General features: G+C 36.2%; 2 protein-coding genes across 8 annotated transcripts in view; one reads left to right on the top strand and one right to left on the bottom strand.

Moving 5' to 3' along the window:
* Nucleotides 1-24072, bottom strand: part of TET1 (tet methylcytosine dioxygenase 1) — a 105723-nt gene that overhangs the window by 68991 nt on the left and 12660 nt on the right. For 5 of the 7 annotated variants that reach the window (XM_081075389.1, XM_081075390.1, XM_081075391.1 and 2 more), the window contains exon 2: nucleotides 8296-8349. The exons of 1 other annotated variant lie outside the window; for it this stretch is intronic. In XM_081075389.1, coding sequence (XP_080931515.1) covers nucleotides 8296-8349 — 54 coding nt within the window. Of the gene's footprint in view, nucleotides 1-8295; nucleotides 8350-8578; nucleotides 8882-24072 lie in introns of those variants that run through there. One more of the 7 variants, XM_081075392.1, reaches the window with a different exon arrangement.
* LOC308508523 (large ribosomal subunit protein eL31-like) lies at nucleotides 5143-5559 on the top strand (the record flags this gene model as incomplete). The annotated part of the gene is made up of 1 exon (XM_081075396.1): nucleotides 5143-5559. Exon 1 carries the CDS (start codon nucleotides 5182-5184, stop codon nucleotides 5557-5559), a length of 378 nt encoding a protein of 125 aa, XP_080931522.1. The 5' UTR covers nucleotides 5143-5181.

Below are 24072 nucleotides of genomic sequence, written 5' to 3'. Positions count from 1 at the left end.
TTCTTTCAACGTTTCTATAGGTTTGCTTTTACAAGTACATTGAGAAATTAATCAAATTAAATTAAATGTATTAGATGTGTGTCCTGATTTCCATAGCAATTCATTACAGAGCCTATTCAAGGCTGGCCTGATGATTTCAGAATGTGTAGTTTCCCTCATATATCCAAATGTCATTATAGTAATTTCTATAGTTCAGACCTGACTAAAGTTGGGCCATGATATGCATTAATTCAATCATTCATTAAACTGACATTTATTGAGTAGTAGACACTATTCAATAATTATGAATATTAATTAGTATTATTAATACATTTAAACACTACCCATAAGACAAGTTGAATGCCGTTCTAAACTGAAAAGGTTTACCATCTAAAGAATAATGAAAAGAACTCAAAACCTAAACATATTAATATTCTATACAGGATGTTATTTTAGATTAACAGTCATAACAAAAACAATGATGTTAGCTATCATTTATTAAACATCTATTATACATGGGATAAATTCAGTAAATTAAAAATTATGTAATCTATCAAACAACCCTGTGGATCACTTATTGCTCCTCTTACAGATAATGAACATAGGTCTCAGAGAATTCAGTTAAATCTCCGTAGGTCACACGGTTAGTAAATAGAAGAAGCAGGAGCGTGTGGCATTAAAGGTCATGCACTTTCCTTTGAGTATCGTTGATACCGCAAGAAATAAACAGTTAAAATTTTAAAAAATGGAAAGTCATCAAAAGCATTAAATACTTATATCAAAATTTAAATGCTCAGAAATTTTCATATATATTTTTTCCTATGTTTTTCTAGAGGGAAGTATATCTAAAATAAGTTTAAACTTATGTCAAGCATTGGAATACTCAGTTATTAGATGAATTATTTTCCTTTTCTAAATTAGAATGAATAGACAAGATATTAAGTGAAAACATTTCTAAGATAGAAAAATATACATTCAGATATTTCAGATAAAATTTTTGATAATTTAGTGGAACTTTTCTTAAAATTTTTTTCTTAGTTTCAGGTATTTATGTGGTTCTTATCTGAAAGAAATCATGCTTAAGGTACATAACCTGCAAACATCACTGTAACAGGTACCCTGTTTCAAATGTGTTCATCCCAGTCTACCTTTATCTTTGTAACTGAGTTCTATCATGCAAACTAACCATCAACTGTGAGTTTCTCATATTGATGATATCCTAGTCTTTATGAATATACTGCTAAGAAAATGCATTTTTTGAAAGGTTCACTTAATATCTTAATAACATATATTACACCTTTAGCTGTAAAAATACCACGAATTGAGAAATTGCTACAGGCCAAGCTGTCCTAAGCACTTTACATGTATTAAGTTCATTTAACTCTACCATCGTCCTATGATCTTATGTGGGTGTGTATATGTCTATACTATATTTAAAATTAAACACAAACACAACGTCATACTTAAAATAAATAATTTTGTTATTTAAAATAACTAAGTTCCTAAGATTAAGTTTATTGTTTAACATCTGGTTCCTTACAACCATGAAAAGAACCTATGCTTTTTTAATCAAATTCATATGACATTATGAAATTTTAAACAGAGATGATAAAACTGCAGCATCTGTTCCATTAAAATTTGTCATGTGCAGAAAGTCCTGTTTTTAGTTCAAAAAACACAAAAGGAGTATTTAAAACTATAAAGCACCAGAACAGGTTTTAAAAAAATACTGTAATCATCATTCTCTTGCATAGGCCACTATGGTAGGTAAATCTTGCCATCAAATCTTTAAAAACATTATTTTTATTACATATTTTGGACATTGAAAGGCATTCTGTTATTAACTTAATTATAACTTGAAAATAAGTTAAGATACTAGTAAGGTTTTAAAATTTAACAGTTCTTTTTACCTGACTTGAGAATATACTCTAGCCAGTATATGGAGAGTTATACAGTAAGGAAAGTAGACCTCAGAAAACCGTCAGTATGAATCAAGCAGTATCAAAACACACAGTATCAGATGAGCGTAAGTATTCAAGATGCAAGGCATATGTTTTTTCGGCACTAGGAAGAATTCAACAAAAATTTTCTTGTGGCCTTAATGAAATTTTCCTCAAGCACATTCACCCCACTTGGCTTTTATTCACTCTGATTCTCTGTTTGGGATCATTCCTAGAAATTACAGAGAGGAGTCTTGAAAAACTGGAAATGTACATGATCCAATGAATGATTAGACTCTGTGTGAGCTGTATTAATGACAACCAGCCCTAAAATCAGTGTGATCATCTCTGGGCAAAACGCTCCATTACAATCTCTGTGTATGCAAACCAGAAGCCCCATGTGTGTCTTTAGTGATTGTGTGAATAAACACTGGTGGATGAATGCACGTCTTTGACAATTTTTGCCAGCTTATGACATAATGAGGAAAATAAGGACCATGTGTTGAATCATCAGTCTAAATTATTAAATTTATATGAGCATCTTGTATTCTGAGATTATCTTCTTCTAATTTGTTTCCAGGTTTTGCTTTGTTGTTTTGTTTTGCTTTACACTGGTATCCCTTCGTGGATACTCTCACCACGCACTCTGGATTTTATTGAGACTTTTGGTATTCATTGCCTAAGACTGTGAAGAACTCTATAAAAATGGCATGTTTTATTTCCTGAATAATGGTCAAGCTCAGTATTTGACCTATCACTTCAACTTGCAACATGTTGCTATGAGTCATTGAATGTTGTATTATAACCAGAGTTAAGAAAAGTTTATCATTTTACCAATGATTTCCTTTACTAACTGAAACAAAGTTGTAGGTAAGTGTGCAAAGGAAAATCTTTAATACCTCTGTTATATTCCATTTCCTGTAGCTTTAAATGGGTTTTATAAATAAAGAAGGTAACTTATTTGTATCTAATTTGGTACTTTTTAAATCAGCACTAGTATGTATAACAATTTAAAAATAAAGGGGCTGTGGACCCGCCCAGTGGCTCAGGCGGTTGGAGCTCCATGCTCCTAACTCCGAAGGCTGCCAGTTCGATTCCCACATGGGCCAGTGGGCTCTCAACCAGCAGAGTCCCACAAGGGATGGTGGGTAGGGCCCCCTGCAACTAAGATTGAAAACGGCACCTTGAGCTGAACTACCGCTGAGCTCCTGGATGCTTCAGTTGGTTGGAGCGCATCCTCTCAACCACAAGGTTGCCGGTTCGACTCCCACAGGGATGGTGGGCTGCGCCCCCTGCAACTAGAAACGGGACCTGGAGCTGAGCTGCACCCTCCACAACTAAGACTGAAAGGACAACAACTTGATTTGGAAAAAAGGCCTAGAAGTACACACTGTTCCCCAATAAAGTCATGTTCCCCTTAAAATAAATAAATAAATAAAAATAAAGGGGCTGGTTCTCAAAGATACCAAGTAAATTTCCCTAGATGGTGTTTTCCCTATCTCAGTACTTTGTTTCTTTTAAGAATATACATTCCATAACTTGTAATTTATTCATTTGTATTAAAATTTTTTTTGCCTGCCTTGCCTCAGCAACATTTAGTCTCCTTGAAGGCAGAAATCATTGTAGCTTCAGCATTTAGTAAGTTCTAAAAATATACAAGGATTTAATGAATGTCAAAATGTTGTTCAGGAAAGAACATTTATTGAGCATTTACTATGTGCCGGGCTATGATGGTAGTACTAAATATTTTGAATGGTCACTATGTTGTGCAAATCAGGACCATGTATGAATGTAATTTATGTATGACTTGATTCTCCTCTTAAAACATATTTTAAAAAGACATGAGTATGCCAGTGTCTGTCTTCTTTTAGTGAGATGTGTCTTACACGGGCCCCCCCTACTACCCCACCACCTCTATCAGCATCATCAAGGAAGGAAGGAAACAGTGAAGAGCAGAGCTGCCAGTGTATACAGAAGCTAGCAGGAAGATCACTTAGTTTTCATTTTTTCTTTTCTAAATCATCTGTAGACAGGCAGCTTCCTGGTTTAATACCCACTGACATTTCTTTATATTTGTTCACTCAGTCTTTCAAATACTACTTTGATGACATTTTATAACGAAATAGCTAGAAAAATGGCCCTTAGCAGTCTAGAAAAGGTATCTAATTACAGGATGTATAAATGGGGTCCCTCTTAGGGATACCTACACTTTTGATTTTGAAATGATTTTAGATTTACAGATAAGTTGCAGAAATCATATAGAGTTCTTACATACGCATACACTTCACTCAGCCTTGCCTAATGTTACCTTCTTACATAATCACAGTTGTAGTACCATTTTTAACTCTACCATACCACGCCTGTGGTCACTACTGATGCTGAGTATGTTCTGTTTGGCCCTCCACATCCACTCCACCTTCCACACTCTCTTGCATGCTACAGGAGGCTGACCAGGATATATTCCATCAGTGGGCTTCCTTTCTTTTTTGCTCGTGATTGGGATTAACCAATGAAAGCATCAGGAAACTGGAGGGCAGGGTATTTATTTCCATACCCTCCTATCCATGACTTTCTCTTTGTAGAAATACCCCTTTACCAAAGAGCCACAACAAAACCTCCTGCTCCCTCTATTCAGCTAAAGCTATTCTACCTGGGTTACTGCTCCCACTACCTTGCCCCTTTTCAGGCCTAGGAGTGGCAATAGCTCTCTGTTGTCCTTAGCCTCAGGATGCTCTGCCATCCCTACTTTTTCCCACAACCCTTTCAAACAATCCCTTTCTTAAATTGTCCTCAATTCCCCCAAATGACTGTGCAATCTGATTTTCTCCAGAGACAATGACTGACAACATAACCAAAGTGATACTACCTTAAAATTGACTTTCTCTAAGAGAATATGTCCTCCTACCCCAACACATAAAGTGAAGATTATTTAGATATTTCTATCAAGAGGAGGTAGAAATATCTAGATATTTCTATCAAGATATATCAAGATATTTCTATCAAGATATATCAAAATATTTCTATCAATATCACATATCATAGATATTTCTATCAAGAGGAGTTCCAAACCATGCCACTCACAAGTGCAATTTCATGAATCAGGCCTGAAACTATTTCACGCCTTTACCTTACTCAAGAGGCAAGGAAATAATTGTAGCACAGCCAACAAGCTGCTATATATGAAAATAGATTATCATGGAGAGGCTGCTTTCCCTCTCCCACAATACCTCACGCTCTTTCTTTCCAACTTGGGCCCGGCAGGATGGCTCCCGCAAAGAAGGGTGGCGAGAAAAAGAAGGGCCGTTCTGCCATCAAGGAGGTAGTGACCAGAGAGTACACCATCAACATTCACAAGCTCATCCATGGAGTGGGTTTCAAGAAGCGTGCCCCTCGGGCACTCAAAGAGATCCAGAAATTTGCCATAAAGGACATGGGAACCCCAGATGTGCGCATTGACACCAGACTCAACAAAGCTGTCTGGGCCAAAGGAATAAGGAATGTCCCGTACCGCATCTGGGTGCGGTTGTCCAGAAAACGTAATGAGGATGAAGATTCACCAAATAAGCTCTGTACATTGGTTACCTACGTACCTGTCACCACTTTCAAAAATCAACAGACAGTTAATGTGGATAAGAACTAACTGCTGATCGTCAAATAAAGTTACAAAACTTAAAAAAAAAAAAAAAAAAAGGAAAAGAAAAGAAAATAGATATCACTACTAGGGCTTGAGCAGGAACCTGGTCCTCTAGCACCAGTGGGGGCAGGTGTTTATGCTGACCCCCTCTCCCAATCATTCAATTCCCTTTCAAGCCATTAGAGTGCTTTGGACAGAAACTGTCATTTCAGCTAGAGGAAAAGGCTCTCTCTAGTCAGGAATTTAAGATCACTATTTATAGTTTTAAATTTTGAATTAAAATAGAACGAGTATAGTTTATCAATATAGATAATACATTGTTTGAAGATGAGAGGTGTGAGACACACCAGGCAATTTCAGCCCCACAACTGGATTCAGTATTTGTTAGCAGGTTCTGAGTAAGATAGGACACACTTCAATTCTACACCCAATTTCCTTAATCAGACTCTTTATCTATCCAACTACTCCCTAATAGATGAAGATGAAAATTAGTCAGGATACCTATAGTGTCTACCCTGACAACGAGTAAGAAACCCAGGAAATTTGAAGATCTAAGACACCAGAGTCAAGGAAAGTTCTCTGGCACAATGCCAGAAGCAAAGAGAGAATTATGAAAGGAAACTAAGTTGTAACTTGTAACTTCTCATCACTGATACCGTTAACTCCTCATCCAAAAAACCTCAAACAGCAGGTTGTACTCTTCCCCTACACTTCCTCCCCAAACGTTTAGTTTTCTTAACTTAATATCTCCTTCAGGGTTATATAATATTCTATCTTTGTTCTAACTGCATTTTACACATACCAAACTAAAATCTCAAAGTACTTCAGCATTTCTACTAAGGAGCAGAGAAAGAAAGGCTTTTCTGGAGAAAAACAAAAAATATTATGCCCAACAGAAAATTAAAGAACACATGTAAAAAATGACAAAATCAGAAATTTTTTCCCCCTTTAGACTATTTCCCTACTCTTGTACAACAATAGACAGCTATAGAGGAAAGTGAGCAATAATTGGGTTCTGCTTTGTGGCACATGAAATTCAACTACCACAGGCACTTATTTTTTAAAAAGTCGGAGTCCACAGCCATGATTCAAAAAAGCAACACACAGTATATTTACTTCTGAAACTTATTTCAGGTGACAGGACACCCACAGACTAACAAAATAAACATAGAATTAAATAGTACTCCCAAAGCCTAATTCTACTTCCTAGCAAAGCCAGGTGATGATTTACTTACCAAGCTTAGTCTATATTAGTTTGTCCATGCAGTCTATTCCTTTGTCTTATGACCCCCATCCCTGCCTCCCACAAATTTGAGAGCCATTTATGACAGCAGGACTAAAACCATTTTTCCCTTAAAATTTTAAGACAAAACTCCTAAGTAAGGTTCCTAATAATATACTTCTATAGTTGGGTTGGGGGTAGGGTAGGTGGATCAATATGTAGAAAACAAAAACAAAACAAATCAAAACAAAAAAGAAGAGGTTTTAATTTACCTTGAAAATAACCAGTATTCTATTTGTTCAGGCCAAGTGAGAATTCGCGCCAAGCAATTTCATTCATTTTACAGTGCCTAGCTAGCACACTAATGTCTATGTAGATATAAATATTAAATAAATACTTGTTGGGTGATGCAAAATGTACATGTCAATACTATGTACACACATGAAACAGAAACTCAAGGTGGTCAGACAAATTAGAAAGCAATGCAAGGTGTGGTTCTCCATGTCAATAACATTTTCAAGGTATACACTGAGGAAACAAATGAGATAAAAATGTGCCACATCCATAGTTCAACATGTTTTTCTTCCCCTTTGAGTGCTAAACTTTATTTTCAAAAGAAAAGCTATGATTAGGTTAAAATATTTTAAATTATATGTGCACAATATAATTTTAAAGACCATAGTTTTATTGCTTAATATGTCTTCTTGAATTAAAAACCTTGTTCAGGGTGCTTACTTTTATAATAGTAGGTATACCACCTGAAACCTTGAACATATAAGCCCCTATTTGCTTGACTAATGGTAGTCTCAAACTTTTAGTAATGCCATATGCTTTTAAATTAACCATTTAAAATACTGCACAAAGCTCATCACACAGATTGCTAGCTTATAACCAAATCAGGTTACTACTAAATACTCATAAGGCAAACTATTGAAAATAAAGGAAACAGGCATATTCCTACAGCTCCATGAATGCCAAAATTAAAGATGATATAATGAGACTTTGGGATTAAGCAATTATAATTTAGCTGTAAGAGCTCAATGACTTACACACTTCAAGTTGAACTAAAACCTCTAAAGACCTTTTCCTTTGGAAAGAAAAGTCACCCATTTCAAAACTGTGTCTAATGGAAGGTCTATTAAAATCACAATGGATCATAGCTGTCAACTTCAAACAGTGTCTCTCCTTAAGAGCTTAAGTTTACACAGTGGTGCAACACCACAAATGTGGCTGCTACAAAGGGAGCTACAAAGAAAAATAAATTTAATTCACACCACTTTGCATATAAACTTTTCTTTCTGCAGATGTGTGGAGTTGAAAATAAAGGAAGCTAATATGCACATTATGCAGCACATCAAAAAAAACCCCACCACTTTACTTGAGTGAAAATTCATGTATCTATTGAAAATCCAGGAGAATTCACATCTACTGCACTCCAAATTTACCCCTAAGTGACAGAAAAATACTGTATGAAATGGAAAAAATAAAAAAATCAAATGATTTAGTCAATAGCTGATTACCTTTAAAACTTTGGGCTTCTTTTCCCTCTGGGGCCTCTTGTTTTCCTTTATAACCTAAAAATAAAAAATAAAAAAAAGGCAAATTGCAAAAGGTGCCTCCGTTTGAGAAAAATTAGCTCCCACCCCCCCCTAAAAAATTTTTGGCTATTTCTGTATAAAACTACTGATACCATTTAAAATCATCAACATGTTTGCTAGGCAGAACCTAAAGAGCTTATGTAAAATGTATACTTTAAAAGTCACTGAAAAAAAAGCCTTGCATAAAGATGAAGTAGGGAAATACCCTTTTTCCCCTTAAAGTCTGTCTTAATTAGCCTCTGCATTCTTCACAGCGAAGCCCACGAGGTAGCCATCTTGCTTGCTTCTGCAGAGGAAGCCTCTACAGTGGAACAGTTCTGCAAACTGCTTTTTGGTATTATTATCATGGTGTTTAAAGGCAGCCCTGGCCTGCCAGCACTGTAGACGTGCTGGGCATGCCTTTTGCAAAAACAGCCCCACAAAGAGTGCAGCCAATGGCAATGCAGAGCTTAGCAACTCCAAAGTGATCTTCTCTGCCTAGCCTTCCTAGACAAAGGATCTCCTGTGTGGCTCCGCTCTCACCACAGGACACAGGCAGCCACAAGCTGCGACATGGAGTTCGCTGCAGAGGATCTGGTCGCGCCGAATTCACAGGAGGCTTCAGCAAAAACAATGCACACAAATCCCCCAGGTCCCCGCCATCGATCCGACGGCAGAGACTCCCTGATTAGTAACCTTTTGGTGGCTCAGAGAGCAGGTCTGCGCGGGGGAGGGGTGCGCGGCCCTGCCTCCAACGTACAGGAGATATAACTGAGCCGGCGGGGGCATTTGGGCTTGCTGAAACTCTGGAAGGTATTGTGCATTTTTACTTTATAAGGCAAGGCTAAATATTGGCGATATTTAAGGCAGGGAGGTTATGTGAGGACAGCGTAGGCTCAGCTGTTGGGCTGCGTGTCTCATTCCTCGGGAACCACACCTCTTTGCAGCAGGCGCTTTGCCCAGAAACACAGCAATTTGATTTCTGTCAATAAATGTCCAATGACAAAGGCGGTTTAAAAATAATAATAAAGCCACTTAAAAGGAAAAGGACAGGATGAGGACAAAGTAGAAGGGGGAGGAGTTTTCAAAATATACTTGCCACTCTGAATGGCTGGAGGGAAAAGATTTCTCTCTCTTGCTCTGGACATTTCTGGTGACCTTCATTTCCCAAAGAAATCCCTTTCTTCCAGAAGGTGGACACATACCTTTGGGACAAAGGAGCACCTTAGGCTCCTGTGTCCCAAGATCATCAACTATCATTGAGCATCTCTCTGCAGAGCTGCCTTGGTCCCCACGTGGAGTCTGTCTACACCCCAGGCTGATGGTCAGACAGAGCTCCCCACTTCTCAGGGATTGAGACCTGAGCCAGAGGTGGAACAAGCAGCCTCCCACACTCACACCTTGACTGCCCCCATGTCCAGTACGTACTAGGCTCTGGGAGAGGTGGGCCCCAAGAGTGGGAACTTGCCAGATGCTGGGAATTTCAGAGCCAGAGGAGTTTGGCTCCCTCCCGTTAGCCCCCTGGCCAGGCAACAGTGGCAGTAGAGCAAGAACCAGTAAGTGAGCTGGCAGGTCTCAAGGTCACTGCCAAAATACAGTGCAGAGGGCGGTCACAGTCCCATCACAGCCACCTTGACAGCTGCACAGATCTTGGAAAGACAGCCTCGGCTCCATCCTTACAGGGCCAAAGTTTCAGCAGTACATTTGGGGGATTGGCAGGAGGGCCTCCCTGGCTACTCAGCCAAAAATAGGTTTTCCACTTGCAGTTGGATTCAGAACAGATTCCCACAATCAGAAATCGGGAACAGAGTGAGGGCTGGAAGGCCTGTATTTCATCACCCTCAGATTCCTAGTCTTTTGGTTTGCCACAAAAGCACACTTTCCATGTTGAAATGGGAAGTCCAACAGGCATTGTTTTCCCATTTTAAACTACCTCTTCCTCACCTACCCACCCTCAAAGTTTTTAACATAAGAAGCAAGCCTACTTATAGAAAAACTAGTGGATTCTGATGTAACCACATCCACCAGGGCAACATCAAGCACACTGAGTCCACACTAAGCTCTCTCTGGGGAAAGAAGCAACTATGAAATAGGTACAAAAGCAGGATCAAACACAAGAAGATTTGAAAATGGGTGCAAGACCTTTTCTTAAAAATAGGTGCAAACACTACATTTCTTTTTTTTTTTTCAATTACAGTTGACATTCAATATTAGTTTCAGGTGTACAGTACAGCATAGTGGTTAGACATTGATAACTTACAAAGTAATTCCCCGAATAAGTCTTGTGACCCCTCGACACCATAAGGTTATTACAATATTATGGACTATAATCCCTAGGTACATTTCTTTTTCTTTGAAGAGTTTTTTTTTGTGTGTGGTAAAATATACGTTAACATAAAATTTGCCATTTTAACCATTTTTAAGTGCGCAATTTAGTGGCATAAAGTACATTCACAATGTCGTGCAGTCATCACCATTCTCTATTTCCAGAAACTTTTTTCATCATCCCAAACAGACATTCTGCACCCATTAAACAGTAATTCCTCATTTGTCTTCTCCCAGCCTTTAGTAACTTCTACTTCCTTCTGGTCTCTATAAATCTGCCTATTCTAGGTACCTCGTATAAATGGTATCACAATATTTGTCCTTCTGTGTCTGGCTTACTTCACTTGGCATAATGTTTTTAAGACTCATGATTGTTGTAAGATGTATCAGAATTTCATTCCTTTCTAAGACTGAATAATATTTCATTATGTGTATATACCACACTTTATTTATCTACTCTTCTGTTGATGTACATTTGGGTTGTCGCCACCTTTGGCTATTGTAAATAATACTGCTGTGAAAATTGGTGTACACGTATCGATTTGAGTCCCTGCTTTCAATTCTTTTGAGTGTATACCTGGGAATGAAATTGCTAGATCATATGATAATTCTGTTTAATTTTTTGCAAACTGCCAAACCATTTTCTAAAGTAGCTATATCATTTTACATTCCCATCAGGAACGCACACAAGAGTAGTCCTGCATTTCTTAAAGTGCCTTGCATTTCAATCACAAATTATGCGCCCCCCAATACTTAAAATATAATTTTAAAAAAAAATCAATGTTTTCTCAGGTTGACTGCTCAATATTTGGTAGAGTGGTGATGATATATTAAGATATAATTGTATTTTTGAATCAATCTATATCACCTATGTGATCAACATGTTTGCCTCATGAAATAAAATAAGGCTCAGCGTGTTAGCTGAACTGAATATCCACTTTGGTGAGAAGTCCATTTTTTAAAGCCCCATGGACAAGCATTTTCACTGCATGGGATAGTCATGAAGCCATACAACACTGCACTTCACAACCTAAGCAAACATTGCAGGTCTGTGTGCAGTGTTCTGTAAAATGAGTGAATAAAGTCAAAGCTCATCCCAGCTAAATATGGGAGTTAATGCAAGTGACCAGAGCTAACATTAACTCCAAGTATCCAACTATAACTACACCATGAAGTTCTGCACTTGTTTGAACACAGAATAGAGATTGGTAACCTCTATTCGTTGTGACATCTGTTCTAAATCCTGTACTTAAACAGATTTGACAGTCTCAGTTCAGGGCATAGGTGACGGAGAGAATAAGCAGAAATTACTAGCAGAAAAATTGGAGGTCAAGAGAACCAATCTCTTATTATTTAAGGCAAAGTGCATACAACTAGATCCTATTGAAAGAACAACAGATCTGAAACTAAGAAACCTTGTGTTACAGTCCTACTTATTCAGTTATTTTTGTCACTTAATTTGTTTTTCCCACAGGGAATCACGATTGCATGAGTTGATATTTAATCTTGTCATAACACAGGTGTATTAGGTTCTTTCAAATATTATAAAATGAGATCTCTTATCTCTTAAAAATCACATGATTATAAACTAAAAAGAGAACAGCAGAAAAAAATTTACCCTAACTACGATTTTATTTCATAAAGTGAGACCCAAAGAGGTAAAATTACTTAGCTCAGGTTACACAGCAAGTTAGAACTCGACATGAGCCTAGTTTTAACCACCTATGCTGTTCTCTCTATAACTCCTCTTCATTTTCAATACCCAAGAACAGACATATATAAATATCCCAAAATAACCTTAAGAGAAATGTCTTCAAACTCACATTTTTCATTTTTAGGATTGATAAAGAGCAGCTCAGATTTCTAGAAGATTGGTATTTTAAATCAACAGTACATTATGTGTACTTTTGGAAAAATATATTTTTGTACTCTTGGAAATAAATTTATGGGTAATTTCAAAAATCTACGTCTCTTTCTAAGCAAAGTAATTCTGCAGCCACAAGAAACTAGACATGCAAACACTGCCTAGGAGAAGTCTTCTAAATTAATCTCAGGAGTAATTAATTCACTCTTTCTCAAAATTGACAGCTTAGCAACACTCTCCTCTCCTATGAAATCCTCCCATATTTCCCTTCTGCACTGTTGGAGGGAGAGGGGTCATAGCTTTCGCAGTGATAAATGCATAAAGATATTCCAAGTACCATGTTTTGTAAACTTCCAATCAATAAGAGTAAGGAAAAGATGGCTCATACTTTTCACAATTCTAACCACAACACAGGAGTACGTGAGGACTTGGGGGCATTGCAGCTATTGAAAGTTACACTCCAGTATGGCTAATGAAGGGGCTCTGGGGATAAAAGCACAGAAATAAATATGCTACCTACCACTTAGGTAATAAGGCTGGCTCATTGAGCATGCATATAAAGAGATGTTATCAGTCTTTACTTCTCAATCATTTCAGATTGAAATGTCACTTTTCTGTTCCATCATTCAATTTTCCATAATTGAAAGTCCTTTCAAAAGCCAACAATGATGCTCCTGTTAATTAAGCTGATCATCACAGATATCAGGTATCTTTTCAAAGGAAGAACTACGAAGAGGTGATTGGTTTGTCCTAGATCTCAAAATCCTTGTTTTCAAGCTAGAAAACACCCTTGTATAACTAAATCTCCTAATCAGAAAACAAGCATTACTGTATTTTGAGAATGAGTGTCTGTAAAATGTTTTTGTTGAGATGACAATTATTCAGGAAGGATTAATTCCTCTAGTTTTTGAATTCATTGACTAGAGTCTCACACAATCTATAGAGAAGCAAGATTTGTCTGCCTAGAAATAAGTTACTCTCTCAGCCGGGTAACTGTTCTGGTTAAATGCTTCTGATGTTTGGAATAAGGGATGCCCTTCCTTTGTTCATTCCAGAAGAATAGAGAGCACCAACTATATTAGAGACATTGCTTAACACCTGTGGGATCTCTGACTTAATGAATAACTCTTTTCCAGGGAATTTAATTCAGGTAGAAAGAAGAAATTATAGTTTTTTCGGGGGACCAAACAAATAAACAAAAAATTTGCCATTGAGCCCATTAATATTTATAATAGAAAGTCTACAATTAAATTTTCTCCAAAGTCTGTTTGTTTTTCCTGTTATCCAAATACAAGGTTATTCAATGGGCACATTAGCTCTTCTTTAAAATAAGTAAATGGTCCTCGATGTTCTTACTAGAAGCATTTCTTCTAACTTACTACCATATCTGTGACTGAAGCTTTCAAATGTAAAGCCCTTTAAGAGTGAGTACCTTTGTGGGGTCAGGAAATAGACTTGCTGTAACAAGACAAAAAGGTTATTTTTACCAGAATGCACTTTAAAATCAATAGTTAAGGAGTTCAAGCTTATAGTTGTGTAAACTGTGCAGATTTAAATGAAAAACTTGCCTATCTTTATTAGGAATGTTTTAGCATAAACAATTATAATGGCTTCTCTGTAGATACTCTAAATGACTGGTGAAGAAAATGCAATTTTGCCCAAAATCTGTTTGATTTACTTGACTTCCAAATATTTATTCAATGGGCACATTAGATCTTTTATTATTGTTGTTATTATTATTATTATTATTATCATCAGTTAACAATTAGACATTTACACCCCTCACAAAGTGACAACCCCAACAAGTCCACTACCCATCTGACGCCATACGTAGCTATTACAATACCACTGATTATATTCCCTATATGCTTTACTTTACATCCCGTGACTATATATATATAATTATAGGTGACATTCAACATGTTAGCTCTTAATGTTTAAAGTGAAATAAGTGGTCCTTGCTATTTTTACTAGATATTTATAAACTATGAATTGATATTTTCCTTATCCCTAACATCAGTTCTTTCAAGTACATAAGTCAAACTGCATTCACTAATGCTGTGATTAAAATTTTAACTTTATGAATATGTACCCATATTTTTGCAGGGCTACATTTGCTAATCATCATCATAAATGAAGTGTTAGCGGGTTTTGGGAAGAAGAAGGATCACAATGCCCCAAAATTATCTTAATCAATAATTATGCATGTGATAAAAGGAAATTGCTTTAGATGTTTGGAAAAGAAAGTATCATTTCCTCCTGGCCTGTCCACCTTAAAATATTACATTATACAATATCAAAATATTATCTTACACAAGATCAGTATGCCCTGTTACTATGGGACCTGGAAGAAGTCCACCACCTGTAGTCTCAGTGGTTGACTGAGATATTAGGATTTAATGCTAGCATGGCTATGAAAAGCAGGTGGTACGCCATCTGACTTCCAGGTGGTTCTATTGCAGCAATGGAGAATCATGGCTGTCACTAAAGAAAACTGTATAAATAAACATATAAATAAACAACGTAATGAACACTTAAAACTCATTTAGTATAAAAATTGCAGCTATTCAAACACAATATTTTGGGACATTGGAACCTCTCCCAGATAAATATAGTATTAACAAGATTTCTGCTAGAGTTGGGCCATGCTAATTCCACCATACCATCATAACGTAATCTTACATTTATTAGTTAAAAAGAATATGAAACTTTCACCTCCAGTGATAAAAGTGGGAATAATTTAGAACAACTCTCCTGCCGAAGACAATCAGAAAAGCTACGCAAAATATAAAAACATCTGCGTGAAGGCAAAAAGAGTGAAAAATTACCATGATAGTGTGGAATTACCAGTCCAGGATTCAGAGGGGAATGAGGTTCAGGGAAGGTAAAGATATTTTAAATAAAAATGAAAAATGAAGAGAAGTTGAAAAGGTGGTTAAAGAGAAATGTAATCTTGAAATTAAACTATAGAAGCAGTGGAATTGGGAAAATCAAAGAGTTTAAATATTTGATTCATGTCAAAAAATTGTATTTTTTTGCAACATGACCCTATAGAATTCTTACACATCTTTCAAGTTTCACAAGTCTGAAAGATAGCAGTTATCACCGTAGCATGACTATTCTCAGTCTCCTTCTTGGTCCATTCTCCAGGGTCTTCATATTTTGCTGGTTGCCCCCAATTCAGAGACATATCATCCAAGCCAAGGGCTCCAATCCCAGGTCAACTGTGTGGTCTTAGACAAATTACATGGCTTCTCTATCTCTAAGCCTCAGTATCTTACTTTGTACATTGAGGAAAGAATGTGTATTTCATAGTATTGTTTTGAGGATTAAATGAGACAGTGAGCATGTAAGTGCTTAACACAGTACTAGGGGCTTAGTAAGTACTAGACACGTGATAATTATTATGTCCTTCAGATATCAATGTTTACTATATACCAGTTCTACGTCTCTGATCAGTAGTATTCAATCCAACCAACATTTGTTTGGTGTCTACCAAATGCCAGGTACTATATAGGGAGGGAGATGAAAGGCAAGAAAAAAATTCTAGCTTCCTCAGGCAACCCAGTAAAGTTTCTACATGGTAAAAAGTAAAGTTCAAAAAAAAAAAAAAAAAAAGTAAAGTTCACTCATAACTTTGAATGACAAAATAAAAAGAAAAGATTAAGCACAGTAACCAAAGGGAAAATAATCGATAAAATAAAGTTCATCAAAATGGAAAACTTTTTGGGGTGGCTGCTTAGCTCAGTTGGTTAGAGAGCAATGCTCTTAACAAGGCTGCTGGTTCAATTCCTATATGGGCCACTGTGAGCTGCGCCCTCCACAATGAGATTGAAACAACTTCTTGACTTGGAGCTGATGGGCCCTGGAAAAACACACTTAAATAAGTAAAAGTTAAAAAAATTTTTTGAAAACTTTTTTGTTTCAAAGGACATATCACAAGAATGAAAAGATAACTCTTAGAGAGAAAACATTTGTGAATCATACGTCTGATATGGGTCTAGTATCCAGAACACATTAAAGAACATTAGCAACTCAACAAAAAGACAACCTAATTTTAAAATGGGCAAACCTACTTTGCTATGGTCTGAGTGTGTGTCCCCAGCCCTCCAATTCATATGCTAAAATCCTAAGACCCAATGTGATACTATTAGAAGATGGGGCAATAACCAAGAATGGGATTAGTGCCTTATAAAAGAAGCTGCAGAGAGATTCCAAGCCTCTTCCACAAGGTGAGGACAGGGTGAAAAAGAGCAAGCTATGAACCAACCAAAGAGTGTTCAGGAGTCACGCTGGTGACTTGACCTTGGACTTCTCAGCCTCCGAAACTATGAGAAATAAACTGCTGTTGTTTCCAAGCTACCCAGTCTGTAATATTTTCTTATAGCAGTTGGAAGAGACTAAGACAGATTTGAACAGACTCTTCTCCAAAGAAGATATACGAATGACTAATAAGCGCAGGAAAAGATGCTTGACATCATTAGTCATTAGGGAATTGCAAATCAAAACCAGCTACCCACTAGGATAGCAATAATAAACAAGTTAGATAATAACAAGCATTGGTGAGGATACAGAGAAATTATAACCCCGATATATTATGGTTGGAATGTAAAATGGTATAACTGCTTTTGAAAGGTTTGGCAATTCCATCAACAAAGTTACCATATGACCCAGCAATTCCATTCCTACAATTCTCTATCACATATCCTAGGAATATACACAAAATAACTGAAAACACGTCCCCACAAAAACCAGTACACAAATATTCCTAACAGCATTCTTCATAATAGCCAAAAACTAGAAACAACCCAAAAGTCTATACACTGACGAATGTGTATACAAAAATGTGGTTTTTTCATATAATAAAATGTTATTCAGCCTTAAAAGGGAATGAAGTACTGATACATGTTACAGCACGGATGAAAACATTACACTAAGTGACACAAAAGACAAAAATATTGCATGAGTCCATTTACATGAAATGTCAAAGACCAAAAAAAGGCAAATCCATAAAGACAAAAGCAGATTAGCGGTTGCCAGGAGCAAAGGGAGGGGAGAATGGAGAGTGACCACCTAATTATACTGGGTTTATTTGCAGGGTAATGAAAATGTTTTAGAATTAGATAGTGGTGATGGTTGCACAACCTTGTAAATATACTAAAGACCACTGAACTACACACTTTAAAAGGAGTGGATTTTATGTGAATTATATCTCAATTTAAAAAGATTGTTTAATTCTCCTTTATCATAGTGGAATGTGTAACTCTACTACTTACTTGCTAGCTACGGGGAATTAAATACATTTTATTAAGTGGGCTTCTGTAATATTTCTTAGTCGGCAAAATGAGAGTCCTAATACTTCATGGGTCACTGTCAGGATTGAATATGGTAATATTAGGCCTCTTAGCACAATGTCTGTCTGGCCAACAGCAGACCCTCCATAAATGTTAATTTCTTTATATTTCTTTCCTTTGCCAGCTTCCTGTGCTTAAAGTCAAAGAATTTTAAATTTTGTCAAAATCTTATGTACCTAATTAGCAATGATCATAGTTCCCTGGTTGTTCGTGCTTTAAAAAGAAAAGTTAAACACTATTTCATTTTGTTTTGTTTTATTGATTGTTTTTTAATCTCTTAGTTAAAAGAAGGGTCTCTAGAAAATAGAATTAGGTGAATAAAGAAAGTAATTTAAGGGCTGGCCTGGTGGCTCAGGCGGTTGAAGCTCCGTGCTCCTAACTCCGAAGGCTGCTGGTTTGATTCCCACATGGGCCAGTGGGCTCTCAACCACAAGGTTCAACTCCTCAAGTTCCGCAAGGGATGGTGTGCTCAGCCCCCTACAACTGAGATTGAACACGGCACCTTGAGCTGAGCTGCCGCTGAGCTCCCTGATGCTCAGTTGGCTGGAGCGCATCCTCTCAACCACAAGGTTGCCGGTTCGACTCCCGCAAGGGATGGTGGGCTGTGCACCCTGCAACTAGAAAATGGCAACTGGACCTGGAGCTGAGCTGCGCCCTCCACAACTAAGACTGAAAGGACAACAACTTGAAGCTGAATTGGCACCCTGCACAACTAAGATTGAAAAGGACAACAACTTGACTTGGAAAAAAAAAGTCCTGGAAATACACTGTTCCCCAATAAAGTCCTTTTCCCCTTCCCCAATAAAATCTACTTTTTTTTAAAAAAAAGAAGGTAGTTTAACTTCTATGTTGTGTAGTAGTCAAATCTCCCTGCAATTCTGTATTAACTGCTTAACAAGTTACTTATTCCTGAAAGTGTAGAAGAAACACACTTTTCTCTCCATATTTAAACTATATCAACTCCATCCAAAATTCCATGGCTTGAATCAACTGTGGGCTTCCACTGCCTTGTTCTCCCACTTCTTCCTGCCTTGATCTTACTTTTGCTCTTTAACAGAAAACTCACCACAAAATGGTGTTGCATATAAAAATATGACATAAATAAGCTGTAGAGTGTAAATGTGTAGAATATAGCAGAAACACCAAAACCCTCTCATTATACAAGGACAAGAAAATAACTGTGGCATTGTGTCTCATGGGAAACCACAACTATAGTTCTCTACGACTTGGAAACAGTGAAAGCTATTCATTCATAATGCATCTTAATTCTCCATCCGGAAAAATGTTTTTGCATTTTGAAATGGTGTGTACTGGCCACTAAGGAGGACTTCAGTTACTTTCTTCGAAATAACATGAATCAAGTGACAAGAGAAAAGAGGTAAAAGTAACGAAATGAATATGCAAATTTATTCAAGGATATTACAATAACTACCACATTTAAGCATCTATTACTTGTATGTAGCAGGAGCTCTGCCTGACCCTTTATAGACATCTCTTCTGCTCATGACAGCCCTGCTTCACAGGTCTGACTATCACAGTGTTAAAAATAGATCCAATCTCACTGATGACCACCAACGGGAGTATCGAAAACTCTTAGTATAATTGTTTCTTAACCATAAGACCAGCGGTCAGTTTCATTCCTTCAAAGTCGTAAAAAAGTGTGATTCTTTTACTTGTTCTGTATTTGGGAAGTAGAAGACATGACTTCATTTTTATGAAATCTAATAAAAGCTATGGACCATCTCTCCAGAAAAATGCATATAAAAATATATTGCATATAATTTTGAGGAGATGGGATAAGCCATGGTCCATCTTTCCAGAAAAATGCCTATAAAAACAATATGTTGCATATAATTTTGAGGGGAAGAACTCAACAGAGCACTAAAGCATATCCAGATTAAAAACCTCTGATGTAAAAGTTCTATTTTTGTGATTTCTGAAATATTATTTGAAAGACGAGTGTTTGGATCATTTAAAGCAGGATCAAATTAGTCTTAGGAATTTTTGTCTAGTAACCAAAAAAATATGTGGAAAGTTTAGGGAGACTAAAGCACTAATATAATAACAGTAATTTTAAAATTCTGGTTTTTTCCACAGTAGCTAAAAATAAACCAAGTACCTAATCTGAGCTGGCTAGTATCCAATCATTAGTTAGGAAATATGCTGAAATGCCAGCTCAGTCCCCATCTTTGAGAGGGCATTAAGATGTGTTTACCAAAAAGAATGTAATAGAAACTTTTCTGATTTGGGAAGAAAGAAACGGACTTGACTTTCCAAAAAAATGTACCTGTATTACAAACTTTAGGTTTCCAAAGTAAAGATTTAGCAATCATTAGGCAATAACTCATTAGCAAAATGCTAAATATTTTGGTTATATTAACATTTTTAGTTTGAAATAAAAGACTATTGATTCCAATGTCAAGGAAATAATCTGAAATGGGAAACAAAATTTATACAAAAAATGTTTACTACAATATGAAAAATTTAAAGAAACTGAAGCATCCAGAAACAAAAAAATAATTTAGCAGATTATGTCTATTTCCCTAGAGGAATATTATGCACATTTTTTTTTAAATGTTAACACATTTTTAATCACAAGGGGAAATGCTGATGACATACTGAGTGAAAAAAGGAAAAAATGTACCCATTTGACTTTGACTTATTTTTTTAATGCAGAAAAAATACTGAGAGCAAATATGCCAATATATTCATGGTGCTTGCCTCTAGGTAGTAGGATTTTTTTTCCTGCTTCTAAACTTTCTAAATGCAAATTACTTTGATTTAGCATGTTTTATTACTTTTTGAAGTAATACAAGCTCATTATGTAAAAATTCAAACCACAGACGAATATTTAAGCAAAAAATTAAAGTCACATACTTTCTAATACACCCCTCCTCCATCCAAAAAATTTAATCCTCAGAGGTAAACACTTCAACAGTTTGTTTTGGCAGGTATCCTTCTAGAATTGTTTTTCTAAATTCCATTTACAATTAGAAAAATACATGATTTTGAGCCTTTCATGCTCTTTTCCCCTCAGAATTTTGAGTGGTTAAAACTTTGCATCTTGGTATAACTGAATCACAATTGCATACGGCAGGAATTTTAAACACAGGCATCAGCTTTTTAACACATTTTAAAAGTGTTCTGTACCTTCCTAAAAACTGTTCTCTCAAGTCTTCTATTTGAATTTCTGTTACAGAGATCGATGATCCTAATATCTTTGGTATTTGAAAATGACGTGTATAGAATAAACCCCAAAATGTTTTGGAGTACTAGCTGCTAAGATATGTGAACTACATATGGAATACAATAAATGGTTATGGTGTACTTTTTAAAATGGGATATTGGTATCCAAAAAATGGACAATCTTACAATTTAAACAGCTCACTTCTAATTACTGCTCTCTCTGCAGGAGAACACCATGCCCTTCTTTTAAAAACAGTGACTCAGTATTAATGGGACGTAACTGAATCAGAAAAGAGCAAGATTTCTCTTTTGTTGCTTTCATAACAGACGTGAAGAGCTGATGATCATTAGCCACACTTTCTGGATACTCAGGACTTGAGTATCATTATCAAGGTGACCCAAATTGCTTACATTACTTTGATTTATTTCTATTTGTATCTTATTTTAGCATGATAATAATGCAAAAAGGTAAGATCCCATCTTCTCTCCTTCCTGGTAACAATTGTGCTACATTATACTGCCACAAAGCCTGGCTACTTTATAAGGAGAATGACATTCTTTTCTTTCTTCATTTTTATTAAATTTATTGGGGTGACATTGGTTAGTAAAATTATATAGGTTTCAATGTACAGTATTATAATACATCATCCATATACTTCATTGTGTGTTGGAGAATGACTGTTACAGCTTTGAAACTATCAACTCTTAAAAAAAAAAAAAGGGTGGCCAGTTAGCTCAGTTGAAACTATCAACTCTTGAAATACTACTAGGGAATGAAAAACCAAGAGGTTGAAGAACAAAAAGATGTGGAGTCAAGATCCATAGCAAAATAAAAAACATGTACCATACTGCGGTGCTCACTATCAAGGATAGTATAACTTGGGTTACACTGACACTACATAAAGGTGTTAGACAGTTTCCCACATTTATTTCCTGGATAAGATGATATACACAAAATGGCAAGGTAAGATTTGAACCATAGTGACAAGATTCTAGAAATTAATACCCGCAGGTCAGAATCAATCAAGATCAGCATGGTTTTGATGACATACTTGGGATTTACACATGCCAGTATCCTAGACCCCAAAGGCTTTTCTTTCCTATGGTCAGCTCTGTGGTTAGGTATGCTACTGAAGTCTCAGTAGTGATCCAAAGAGATTCCTTAAAGGCATATTTAAGGACATATAACATCTGCCCTCAATTGAAGGAGTTGGTAGCAAAAATTTGTTCCATATGCCATATACAACATATGCCAAAATGAGATCCAGCTGTTTGAAAACACGAAGAAAAGAGGTGGCCAGGAGAGGTCAGTCCCATCTCCCCCGCCCCACTAAAATGGATAAAATAAAACAAGAATGTCGACCAATTCTGAAATCACACCTGGAACTAGACTGCGATCACACTATTCCTAAGATAGTGAACAGTTGATGGTTCAATTTGTATCACATATTATTTAACTTTTGGCTTTCCAAGTACAACCTAAGTAGGTATTTTCCAGGTGGAATTTGCATTAGCTAAGAAGATAGCACAATAATAAACAGCACACTTTACAGTGTTACCTAGTACACTAATACTTAATCTAACCAAACATATAATAGTAACCCATTAATATTTGGGGGGGGGGAATCAACATCAACTAGAGTAAATATGAGAGATTATTTCACTTAGGCAACCAATTCATAAATTGCTCATTTAGTCATTCAATTAATGATTAAATGCTATAATATACCAAAACATCATGCTAGAGATAATGCAATACCCAACCCTCAGCAGCATATCTACAAACAACAGTGTTTGGTTTCCTTTTGGTATTACATACACTAAAAATTATTTTTGAATGTGTAACCTGACCAAAACACCTACTCTGTCTTTAAAAAACTCCCACCCACCATTTTTTACTTCTATCACTATTCAATAATTAGGGTAATGCGTATGTCTCAAAATGCTAAGTTACAAATACACATGAGGAATATATAGCCAAGAGCAAATTCCTAGATGACTATGAGTTATAATGTTAGTGGTTTTAATTATCTGTATTTCTGAACATGGAGAACACTGAACTAAGCTTGGCAGAAAAATAACATTTTATCTCTTGGCCAAAAAATATCTCTGGGAAGACTATCTAATCACCCTATTGTACAATTAAAAGAAATTCTATTTTATTATCAGAGACAAAAATGTAATCTAGGACCAAAATAAGTAAGTCAAAAATTGTTTTTATAATACTTCTCCCAGAGATTAGTAGTTAACATTTTGAGAAACGGCATATGCCTTCAGGGGCTAAATATATTTTAGAGAAACAAAAATTCTAAGAGTTCTGTTTTAGATAAGCACTAACAAAAAACTACGAAATATTAACATTTTTAAAACTACAAATTTATTTTCTTTTTCTCACTCCAACTCTCAGTAAGTAAAATAATTCTAATGTGAGGATCAAATGTCAATATTCTTAGGTATCAAAATAAATGGCCTTAATCACTGATAATAGCATCAAATATAACAAAAAAATTTTGACGTCAAGAAAAAAAATCAAATAATAAAATACATAAGAATAAAATTAATGAAATGACTCCATATTGAAAACTGCAACACATCATTGAAAGAAATAAGTTACATAAATAAAAATACACCATAATTTGTATATCAATGATACTTTAATTTAAAATAAGTAATCAATTAAATTTTAAACATTACACACACACACATACACACACACACACACCCTATGGTCATGAACTTGTAGATTCAATATTGTAAAAATGTCAGTCTCGGGGTGGCCGATGGCTCAGTTGCTTACAGCGTGAGCTCTGAACAATAGGGTGGCCAGATCAATTCCCACATGGGCCAGTGAGCTGCACCCTCCACAAATAGACTGAAGACAACGAGCTACCACTCAGTTTCCAGAGGGGTGGCTGGATGGCTCAGTTGGTTAGAGCGCAAGCTCTTAACAACAGGGTTGCCAGTTTGATTCCTGCATGGGATGGTGGACTG

The sequence above is a fragment of the Rhinolophus hipposideros genome (genome assembly GCF_964194185.1).
Source record: "Rhinolophus hipposideros genome assembly, chromosome: 15".
NCBI classification, from domain to species: domain Eukaryota; kingdom Metazoa; phylum Chordata; class Mammalia; order Chiroptera; family Rhinolophidae; genus Rhinolophus; species Rhinolophus hipposideros.
Note: the sequence above shows the minus strand (reverse complement) of the source record. Positions and strands in the feature narration are given on the sequence as shown.